The sequence below is a fragment of the Carassius gibelio genome, chromosome B11 (assembly GCF_023724105.1).
Source record: "Carassius gibelio isolate Cgi1373 ecotype wild population from Czech Republic chromosome B11, carGib1.2-hapl.c, whole genome shotgun sequence".
In the NCBI taxonomy this organism is placed as follows: Eukaryota; Metazoa; Chordata; class Actinopteri; order Cypriniformes; family Cyprinidae; genus Carassius; species Carassius gibelio.
The window spans coordinates 24,767,264-24,779,546 of NC_068406.1; the positions used below are offsets into that span (position 1 = coordinate 24,767,264).

Sequence of the window (12,283 nt, forward strand, 5' to 3'; positions counted from 1 at the left end):
AATATGATAGTTTTATAATTTAAAACAGCAGTTTTCTTTGAGAATATCTGTGTGCTTTATTTTTATTTTAAAAGGGACAGTGCACATTAATTAACACAAGTACTCAAATATATCATGCAAATGAGCCAGATTTAGTAATTAGGGCTTGTTTTCAGCTGCAGTCCACATAGAAAACATATTCCAGCAAAAATAGTCACAATCTTGAGGGAAAAATACACATGCAAATAAAAATAAACATGTAAACTAGCAAGAAAGAAGCGAAAGGTGTAATAGTTATACAGGGATAGCACACTAGTAAAATATCAGAACATTTAATCATAGTTTTCTATTAACAAAAAAAAACATATTTAGTTTACAGTGATGATATGAATTAGATCTTTTATCGTAGACTTTCCTCTGGTTGATTTAGCGTACAGTGACTGTGAGACTGAAATCCTCGGAGAAGTGTCCTGCAGGTTATTAATCATGTTTCCCAGAATCCTACAGGAACAAACACCAGCTGCTGCTTCTTTCTCTGCAGTCGATGACTGTTTCAGTTTCACAGCAGCATCAGATGAACTGAGTGTTTGAGTTCTGTCTCCTCCTGTGTTTCACACACACACACACACACACTCTCACTCACACACAAAAACCACACTCACTCACACACTCACTCACACACACACACCCAGCACACTCACACACAAACACACACACGCTCACACAGATGCACACACACACACACACACAGATACGCGCACACACACTCTCACACACACACACACCCAGCACACTCACACTCACACACAAACACACACACGGTCACACAGATGCACACACACACACTCTCACACACACACACAAACACACACACGCTCACACAGATACGCGCACACACACTCTCACACACACACTCTCACACTCTCACACACTCACACACTCTCTCTTACACACACTCACATTCACACAAACTTACACACACACACACTCTCTCTCACACACACACTCACACACACTCACGCTCACACACATACTCTCGCTCACTAACGCTCACACACATACTCACACACACACTCACGCACACACACACTCACACTCACACACACACATACTCACACACTCACGCTCACTCACACACACACTCACGTTCACACACATACTCTCGCTCACTAACGCTCACACACATACTCACACACACACTCACGCACACACACACTCACACACACACATACTCACACACACACTCACACTCACACACACACATACTCACACACTCACGCTCACTCACACACACACTCACGTTCACACACACTTACACACACAAACACGCACACACGCTCACACTCACACACAAGTTCACACACACACACAAACACACACACACATAGGTGTAATGGTTTTTATTCTGTAGAAACTGTATATTCTATGTCCCTTCACCAACCCTACACCTAACCCTAACCCTCACAGGAAACTCCTTGTAATACCTGTGTCATACCCATGTCATTATACACTCTCTCACACACACACACACACACACACACACTCCCTACCCCTCAATCCATCTCTGGTGAGTCTCTGAAGAGAACTGGACTGTGTTTTCTGGTTCACACACCTGTGGAAGGGTTTCATCTGCTGTCAGATCTCTCCGTGTGTGTCTCATGACTTCAGCAGTGTTCAGGACGTTCACACAGACGTAATGATAGCTGCACACGTCTGGATCCGAGTCAGGCGTGTAACGTGTCTTCCTCCCTCCTCCGTGTAGAGAAGGAAGAGCAGAGCCCCTCGTCTGAGTCCTGGGACGTGGATGAGGGTCTGATCTCTAAACTCAAGGAACAGTACAAGAAGGAGCGCAAGGGCAAGAAAGGGGTGAAGAGTAAGTGGGACAGGAACCTCTCGCTCGCCGCCGCCTCTTGCTTTCTTCACTCTTTGGTTTCTTCTAGTGCTCAACCGATATCTGCGATCTCACACAAACACGGCCAGGTCGTGTTTCAGGGACAAACAGTCAAAACTGGGTTCATTCAGACACTTTCTCACGTAATCACGGTTTATAGACAGGTATGTAACAAAACACAGGTCAAAGAGTCAAATCACAGTTTTGGTCCCACATTTCCAAAAAGTCAACTGTATGAAGAATTTTTTAGATCACAGTTTATGTTATTTTGCTGTCCTCTCTTAGATAAATAAACTATAGTGTCCTGCACTAACCAGTAAAAAATTAAATAAAATATTTATCTGGTGTCTGAATAATTTTAGGTTTGATTTTAAATGTGTTATTTATATATGTTATGTATATTTTTAGATACATTTAGGACTATTAAGAATATATAATTTTATTAAAAAAAATTTTTTTTCATTATTTGAACCCCAAATTGTTTTTACTGGTTATTAATAAAAAATGTTTTACTAGATTACTGTAAAAAACAAAGGAGGGTTAAATATGTTTAATATTCATAAAAATAACAAATCATAATGCATTTAAATAATCGTGTAGAATTTACTTTAATTTGCAATTTTACTTTAATTAAAAATAAAACTTTTAAGTGAAATTTTGAAGTAGAAAGACTGAAATATTATTTTTTTATTAATTTATTTTTCTTTTTTCTTGTAAATGTATCTTTAATTTACAGTAAATTTTTTCATTTTCTTTATGCAGAATAATTTTGTCAAATTTTTTTTATAATATTCATAAATTCTCTATTTTTATTGTTATGAAATCTGATCCAAACACGTCATGTTTGTTGTGAGATTCACTCATTTATATATTCATTAGATGTTTCTGTTCATGTCAGAAAGGTTTATTTGGCCTGATATATCGGTTTATCACTAGTTTCTTCTTATATATCTGTATAATTTCTTTTATAAACCATTGGCTAGTTTGAGAAAGAATCCAGCCGCTCTCTTCAGTCGTCCCCGTCGCTCATCCGTCCTGTGTTCTTCTGTTCCTCCCATCGGCTTTTCTTTTAGGATCCAGCTGCACCTCTCACTCAACTACTCTTTCTGTTCTTCATTTTGTTCTTCAGCTGCTCATTTCTGTTGCTCTCTTTGCATTTATGCTGGTGCTCTGAGAGGGGTGTGGCTTGTTTGCTCCGCCCCTCTGTAGATGGGGTGTGTTTATACTCAGGCTCCGCCCCTTCCTTTCTTCACTTTATCAATTATCACTCTAATTTTTCCTCTCTTGATTTTTATTCCAGTGCTTCATTTCCTTTCCATTTAATTCTGACTGATTTATTATCGTGCCAAATCAGAAAACAGTCCACCTTTGACCAGGAGAGCAAAGTTAAACTGAACCCTAAGCCTCGACCAGGGTTGACCTTTGATGACCTTTGATGACCCACAGTTATTACAGTTAACTAAATCAAATTAAAAATATATATATGAAACCGTTTTCACCACATGAAATAAAATAAATGTTAAATGAAATGTAAAAAAAAATATTTTTCTTCATTTATTTGATGTATAAAAAAATAGAACTACTAAAAATGACAAAAATACAATAAGATTACTATAACTTTAACTAAAATTAACATGAAATCAGAAAATGTAATGGTAAAATCTAATTTTAAGTATTCACAAAAACTATAGCAGTAAATTACAATGTCTTTGGTATTATTATTATACATTTTTGGTATAATTTTTTTATTATTAAAAAAAATACAGTGTAATCAATTTAATACATTTGAATATAATATTAATATAAAAATGTATTTGCGTATATCAGTGTTTATTGTCTTGATTTCTCCTGGTTGAGGTAGAAAACCATTGAACATCTGACTAGATGACAATAAAATCATTTTTGTTTTAATATGTTTTTTATTTTATTTTTGTAAATTGTACAAAATTAAAAAAAAAATGTTTATTTATTTCAAAGAAATAAAATGTAATATATTTTTATTTATTTATTAAAATAAACTGTAGTGTATTTTTATGTAATCTAGTACTACAACAATCATATTCCTGTATAGCTGTGTTTATTATATGACTTTCTCCTGGATAAGTGTAGAAAACCACTGAAATCCACCATATCTTCAATTCTAATTTACATTTTGTTTGTTTTATTTTTGTAAAATAATACAGATAAATAAGCAAAAAATTAATTGAAAAAATTGCTATTTACATTTTTGTTTAATTATTAAATAAAAAATATAAATGTAATATATTTGAATATAATATAGTTGGATATATGCACCATTTACTTCTGTCTTTTTGTTAGTTTGATCTTTGGCTCCTGTATTAAAACGTTTGGGCTTCTCTGTCCCAGACGAAGCATAGAAGGAGAAAACTGATGTAAAAATTGTTGAAAACTGTAAATCTTGGTGAAAGGTGGGCTGAATTTCTCAGATGAGGAGTGGTTGTTGTGGTGTGTTTCAGGGCCGAACCGCTGTAAGCTGCAGGATATGTTAGCTAACCTGCGTGACGCGGAGGATCTGTCGTCCATCCAGCCGCCGGTGGCTCCTCCGTCCCGTCCCAGCATGCCCCGCCTCAGTGACCCCCCGCTGGGACGCACCGACGAGGGTATGTGTACTGCATGTGTGCGCTCTTAAAGAGACAGTAGCCTTATTAACAACCTGCCTGTGTGTGTGTGTGTGTGTGTGCAGTGGAAGCGCTGACGTTCATGGGAACAGACGAGGCTCTGGAGAGCGAGCTGGGTCTCGGAGAGCTGGCCGGACTCAGCGTGGCCAACGAGGCCGAGAGTCTGTCCTACGACGTGAGTCCACACGCCATAAACACACTTTCAATAAAAATCTCAAGTGGTTGCAATAACTCCGCTAGCTGCCGATGCGACGTTTCTTATTGTTTTTAAAGTTGAAGTACTAAAATAAAAAAAACGTTTAAAAAAAACTATATACGAAACAAACAAAAAAGCTCAAATTACAAACGTGATATAAAAATAAAATGATGATGATGTTGATACTATTATAGTTTTTATTTATATTATAATGTATGTTAATATCATGATGCATATCAGTTTGTATTTTTTACTATTTCCACTTTCATTTTGATTTTAGCGTTTAAATAAAAACAAATTTACTTTATAAAAGTTGACTTATTTCAGCTTGTTGCGAAGGCAAGATTTCTTATCTTTGTTGAATTACTTAAATAACTAAAACTATATCATATAAAATACTATATAATTATATTTTTACAATCAACAAAATTGCTAACAATTACACTAAAATTAAAACAGAAATATAAAAATAAAATCTCAAAATAATTATTGAGATAATATAGTTTTTATTAATGTTTTTATTTTTTTATTCTTAATTTTATTTCTCTAGCAATTTTTTTGTTTTTAGTTTTTTTTTTTTTATTATACATAAATAGGTTTTTTTTTTGTTTTAGTTTTATTTTTATATATATATATATATATATATATATATATATATATATATATATATATATATATATATATATACATATATACATACATATATTTGATACTGTTAAAAAATTTCCTTTTTTTATTAATACACCTATATTCTGACTGAATTATGTCTCAATGACAGCTAGTATTAATTTCAGTGTAAATGTTCTGTATTTGTGAATGTTGTTCTCAGATCACTAATAATAAAGACGCTCTGCGGAAGACGTGGAACCCCAAGTTCACGCTCAGGAACCACTTTGATTCGATCCGTGGTCTTGCGTTTCACCCCATCGAGCCGGTTCTGATCACCGCGTCTGAAGATCACACGCTCAAGATGTGGAACCTGCAGAAAACTGCTCCGGCCAAGAAGTGAGAGACTCAGTACACTGTGAATCATACTGGGGTTTTCATTCATGTTTTTTTTTTTTCATTAAATTCGATTTTTTAAAATAAATTGAAGTTAAACATTAAAGGGATAATTCACCTTCAGTTTCTGGTCTCCATTGACTTCCATAGAAAGGGAAAAAAACACTGCAAGTCAATGGGGACTAACTGAAGGTGAACTATCCCTTTAATATTTGCATCAGTTTTTATTAGTTAATTTTATATCATTTTAATTAGTGTTGTCAAAAGACCCAGTACTTCGGTACCAAGTCGGTACTAAAATAATAAATAAAAGTTCATTTCGACATAAAGACATTGTGCTAGAAATATTACTATTATTTACTAAAATGTATGTGATACTGCTACTACTGTAGAAAAAATGTATAAAACTTAATTTTTTTAAGAAGTAAATAACACAATATTTCTTCCATGTTTTAATTTTAATAGCAAATCTCGTTTATTTATCAAAAAATAAAATGTGTTTAAATTTCATTAATTAAAAGACAAATAAAATTTGGGCGAAACTTGTTTACTGTTTCTCATAATTATATTACTTGTAGAAAAACTTTAAACACAATTGTAAATAAGGATAAAGAATGGCATTAGTTTTATTTTTAGTGATAACAAGTGTTTTTGTTTTTTTTAATTAGCATATTGTTGTGTTTTACTTTGGTACCGAGAACCGTGGATTTCACTGGTATTGGTACTGAATACTGAAATGTTGGTACCGTGACAACACTAATTAGTGTTGTAAAATTAGTAACACTAATTTCAGTGTTAATTTAATGTTTTAATTAATTAATAAAAAAAATTATTGTTTTATATTTTTATTGTTTTTTAGATTACCATTTAGGTTTAATATTACTATTTACTCGTGCTGTCAAACGATTAATCATGATAAGTCGCATACAATTTTTTTTAGTTAATTTTTTATAGTTAATTTACTTGTATTTACATGTCTATATTATAAATAAATATATTTAATAAACATAAAAAAATTTCTGAAATGTATAAATGCATGTGTTTGTATTTATATAAACATAATCAATTATTTTGGATGCGATTAATTGTTTGACAGACCTACTATTTAAATTAAATTTTTTTTTTTTTATCTTTTTTAATATTATTATTTAACTTTAATTTTTATTTTATTTTTTATTTTATTTTTTTTATTAAATCGTTTTTATATAGTCCTATTTATACGATACTATTCATGTTTAATTTGTTTTTATTTCAGTTTCAGCATTATTCAGCAGTGTTGTTGTTGTTGTTTCAGGTGCGCCGCTCTGGATGTGGAGCCCATCTACACTTTCAGGGCTCACAGGTACATCTCAATCACGTTCACAGCTTATATCCGCTAGAGTTGGGTATCAAAAACCAGTTCCGAATTTCCAAGAACCAGATATTCAATAAGACGATTCGGTTCTGCTTAACAATTCCTGCGTTTGCATTTAATGTGATTTAATTGCTAATAGATATGTTTGTTCGTGTTATATTACTGAATCTTTACTTGGCTTTAACACTTTAATATTTGAAATTAACCTTTGTCTAGTTGTTTTTCTTGTGGTATTTTTGTTAAAAGCATAGGCAAAAGTTCCTCTTGTAAGTGTTCTGTAGGCTGCTGATGCTCGTATTCTTCAGCTGCGACAGAAAGCTTCGTAAAGAGATATGTTTTGTCCTAATGTGGTCTGTGCAGGGGTCCGGTTCTGTGTGTGGTGATGAGCTCCAGCGGTGAGCAGTGTTTCAGCGGCGGTCTGGACGCGTCCATTCAGTGCTGGAACACACCGAGCCCCAACATCGATCCGTACGACTCATACGGTACGTCCCTGATCCCCTGCAGACATCAGTGTGTGTCCGAGAGTGAGTGTGTAACACATGTGTGTGACCCTGGACCACAAAAACATCAAGAGTCACGTTTTCAAGATTTGAAAACTATTTGAAAAACTGGAATCTGTGGGAGCAAAAAATATTAGAAAAGCATCTTAAAAGTTGTTCAGATGAAGTTCTTAGCAATGCGTATTACTAATCATGAAGTGTGTGTCTGTGTCTGCTGTAGAGCCGTCGGTGCTGCGGGGGGCGCTGTCTGGACACACAGATGCAGTCTGGGGTTTGGTGTACAGCTCGGCTCATCACAGACTGCTGTCGTGCTCTGCTGACGGGACGGTGAGGCTGTGGAGCGCAGCGGATACGTCACCCGCCATCGCTGTCTTCAACGAGAACAAAGGTACTGAACACCCCCCAAAACAACTATCAGAAAACAGAGAGTTCCGCTCCTTGATTCTGATTGGCTGAGACAAGTTCAAAGCTGTTCTAAATGACTCTACAATGTAACATTCACCTTTGTTTATGTTTCTGTGTTGCTCGGCAACCACTTTGTAACAACCTCAACTGTTTCTGAGGAGCTGCATTGTTTGGTGGAAGAATACTGTTGATATTAATATCATTACACTTCATTTGCGCGGTTTTATTTCGTGAAACCTTACTATGTGTATGGATTAACCGTGAAGCCGAGGTTTACAGTGAATTTACAACAGCTAACGTTTTTTTGTTTTATTTAGTGCTGTCATTTTTTTTTACTAATCGCATTTACTCTCACCTAACATTGAAGGTTTTTAAATATACTTTTGTGTTTCATATGCAATCTTCAAATTAATGTACAAACAACATAAATACAATATATCTTTTTTTTTCATTTGTCTGCAAGCTTTTTTTTTATTAGATTTTTTCACCCTTATATTTAACCATTGGCTATATCCATTATACATTACAGTATAAATGAGAGCCATCAATTAAAAAAATTTATTAGACATAAAAAAAAATCAATCACTTTTAAATAAAATGAAACGGTACAGGTGTCCAGTTTATTGTGCCCGTGAAGTCATTCTGCACATCTAAATAAACAATTTTTGTTTCGAAAAAATAGAAAAAAGAGACCAAAGCAACAGTTGTGATTGGGGTGGACAACCCAAGGTCCGCCCCTGCGTTTAAAAAAATTTATTGCATGCATAAACGCACTAATTTTGACAGCACAAATTGTATTATATTTTATGTTTGTGAATGATCTTTTGTTTGTTTAAAGAGGGATTTACCACACAGAAATATTTTATTTTATTTTTATACTTTTTTATTTTTAATATATATTAGATTTTTATCTTATTTTTTATTTTAGCATTGAAATTTACCCAAACATAGCAACGTCTTGAATTAATGAATTATTTACCACACATCAGTTTACAAAAAATAATAATAATAAATATATATATATATATATGTATATGTGTGTGTTATTTAATTTTATAAATTTAATTACAAAAAAGAAATTTTGTTTCGTTTTACTGTCATTCATGACTTGGATTATACCAAATTTGTTTTATTTTTATCAGTGAATGATCCTTTTTAATTCTTAATTAATTATGATGGTTAGATTCTATCAGCACTAAAATGGACCCAAAATGACAATCTAATAAAGTGGAAGTATAATTTACCACACATCGGTTCATAAAGAAAAAATATTACATTTAATATTATATTTTAATTTCATTTTATTTTAGCATTAAAATAGACCCCAAAATAAAATAAAGTAAAAATGTAAAAAGTTGGCTCACACTACAGTTGCAAACTATTATTTTTTTTATTATTGAAAAGTACACACAGATATATTATGTAAACAATAATTATTTTGGATTAATCCCAATTAATCGTTTGACAACACTTATTACTTTCTGATGAATTACAATATATATAGTAAAATATTTCTAACTAATATAATATCAACTAACCCCCTATAACCCACCCTAATAGCTATCAACTTTTAAAAAAACTACAAAAATCTGAATATTTTGGATGAGATTAATCGCTTGACAGCACTAAAAATAATATTTATTTTATTAATTAATTTGTTGTTGTTGTTCCTACTGTCATTCGTGATGAATGACATTTATAAATTAACTTTATTGAAAAAATAAAGAACAATTTATTGCAGTTTAAACAAACAACAGTTTACTTTATGAATTGCTGTGGTTTTGTCTTGGATTGGTGATTATGTTGAGAAGATCTCAGCAGTGAATTTAATGCAAGCCCAGACTCATGACAGATTTGTTTTCTGTGTGTTTCAGAGCTGGGCGTCCCGTCGTCGGTGGATCTGGTCTGCAGTGATCCGGCTCACATGGTCACATCCTTCACTAACGGCAGGACGGGGATCTTCAACATGGAGACACGACAGCTGGTGCTGGAGCTCGAGTCGCAAGCGGCCGGAGAACCCGGTACGACAGTTTCTGAGATCATAGCCACATGTTTCTGGACTCTGGAAACCTGAAACTTATGTTATCACACTAGTGACATCATCCCTTTTAGTTTATTGATGCTTGACATAGAAAATAATCCAGAAATCTCAATGCATCTAATTATAATAGTCTAATTATCAATGAAGGGAAAAGTCCCATGATGCTCTCTGATGTTGATGTGTTTGATGTTCAGATGCACCGTGTCAGATTAATAAAGTGCTCAGTCACCCGACGCTTCCCATCAGCATCACAGCACAGGAGGACCGACACATCCGCTTCTACGACAACAACACAGGTGACCCAACACAGCTCAGACTAAACCGCTTCACTTTATTAGTGTTATTACTTTGATTAGGGACCCTTTCACATTTCCGGGGTTTCTCAGCAGCCGAAGTCGTCGTAGTTGGGTTAACTTGAAGAGCAGTGAATGGGAAAGTACTACAAATATTTTTTTGCATTCCCATTTGCTAAAAATAGCAAAAGAAAACTGTTTTGGTAACTTTCAATTAAATAAAAAAAAGGGGTACAAATAATAGTTTTTTAAATGTAAATATAAATATTCTTCAAAATACAAAAATGAAAAACTTTTCGAGAAATTTCGATGTTGATGGCCGTTTAACACAGTCTTGTGAAAACGGTCCATTAATGATGTTTTTGTTATTATTATGTTGATTATTATTAGTTTTAGAATATATATGTAAATGTATTTATACACACACACACACACACACACAAACGCTATTATTCAAAACAGTCTTCAGTGTCACATGATCTTCAGAAATCATGAATAATATGATGATTTACTGCCCAAGATATCATGATTATCAATGTTGAACACAGTTGTGCTGCTCAATATTTTTGTGGAAACTGTGATACATTTTATTTCTTTTGAGATTCACAGATGAACAGAAAGTTCAGAAGAACAGCATTTATCAGAAATAGAAATCTTTAATAACATTATAAATGTCTTTACTGTAATTTTTTTCAGTTTCATGCATCCTTGATGAATAAAAATATCGATTTGTGTTATTATAAAAAAGACCCAGGGCTCTGAACCGGAGAGCATTACCAATTATTTTATTTGCGCAAATGACAAGAAAAACATCCTACAAGCAATAACTCAATGAGTATATCCTCTTTGTGTTTGGTGTGCACATAGCATTAGAGTTTTTCCAAGAATATGTCCCGAACCATCAAACATTAGGATTACATTAAGTGAAAATGTAGCATGTTAAATATTAACAACGCAAAAGAAGAAATTGTGCCGAGTTCCAGTTCATTTTGACAAGATCCAAAGTTCATGGAAAGGAAAACAAAAAAGAAAGCTATTTTTGTTATTTTACAGTTGTTTTTTTGGGGTTTTGTTGCATACGTTAAACTGTTTTGAATAATGTTTTGCTTTTAGCTGTATGACCATAAATTATAAAGTTTCCTCTCTTAGAAGGGAAAACAATTCAGTTTCACTTTTAAATTAATTTGCTTTAGCTTGATGTTTTATAGCATAAATACTAATAGCTTTAGAGGATGTTCTTAACTAAAATAGCCTAGTTGTGTTCATAATGTTTGATAACATTTCATTTTATATTTTAGACTGCATTATTTCTGACCGTAATAATAAAATGCGATGCACAGCCTACGCAACTTGTGTTTTTTCTCTCAATACATAATTTTATACGAGTAGCTTTTTTTCTTAACCATTTAGCAAACATTTTTAAATGTCTTGAAAAAAACACTTTGATATTTTTAAAGCGTTGACAGTTTTTCATTTAATACATTTGGCCAAAATCTTGTTAGAAAAGATGATGCTGTATTGGATATGATGACTAAACATAAAGATACCAGACTTTCTTAGTGTTTCTATTTTTTATTTATTTTATTTTATTTTTTAAGACAAAACTGTTTCAGAACAGTAAAAATACAGAGGAACGCATTAAGAAACAGAAACAGAATCGATTAAGGAGTGAACAATAAAGAGATTGCTTTAAAAAAAACGTAAATAGTTAAATCGTTTTTTTATGTATATATTAATATATGTTGCTGTTTCTTCCCAGGCAAGTTGATTCACTCGATGGTGGCTCATCTGGATGCGGTCACCAGTCTTGCGGTGGATCCCAACGGTCTCTATCTGATGTCTGGTAGTAAGTACTCGAGAACGTCAAGTCGTGCAAACACTTGTAATGTTGTTCTTTTATTAGTTCAGGTTCAACTCCAAAGTGTTAACAGTTTACTCTGATTTCGCTTTGCATGTAAGACCTGTATAGTTCAGTTTATGCAT

General features: G+C 33.3%; 1 protein-coding gene across 1 annotated transcript in view; it reads left to right on the forward strand.

Annotated features, from left to right (window-relative positions):
• strn (striatin, calmodulin binding protein) overlaps nt 1-12,283 on the forward strand; it is a 38,785-nt gene that overhangs the window by 21,577 nt on the left and 4,925 nt on the right. The window contains exons 8-17 of the mRNA XM_052568627.1: nt 1,742-1,852; nt 4,348-4,491; nt 4,575-4,684; nt 5,535-5,710; nt 7,002-7,049; nt 7,422-7,543; nt 7,782-7,949; nt 9,841-9,987; nt 10,202-10,303; nt 12,060-12,146. Of these exons, the coding sequence (XP_052424587.1) occupies nt 1,742-1,852; nt 4,348-4,491; nt 4,575-4,684; nt 5,535-5,710; nt 7,002-7,049; nt 7,422-7,543; nt 7,782-7,949; nt 9,841-9,987; nt 10,202-10,303; nt 12,060-12,146 (1,215 nt within the window). The remainder of the gene's footprint in view (nt 1-1,741; nt 1,853-4,347; nt 4,492-4,574; nt 4,685-5,534; nt 5,711-7,001; nt 7,050-7,421; nt 7,544-7,781; nt 7,950-9,840; nt 9,988-10,201; nt 10,304-12,059; nt 12,147-12,283) is intronic.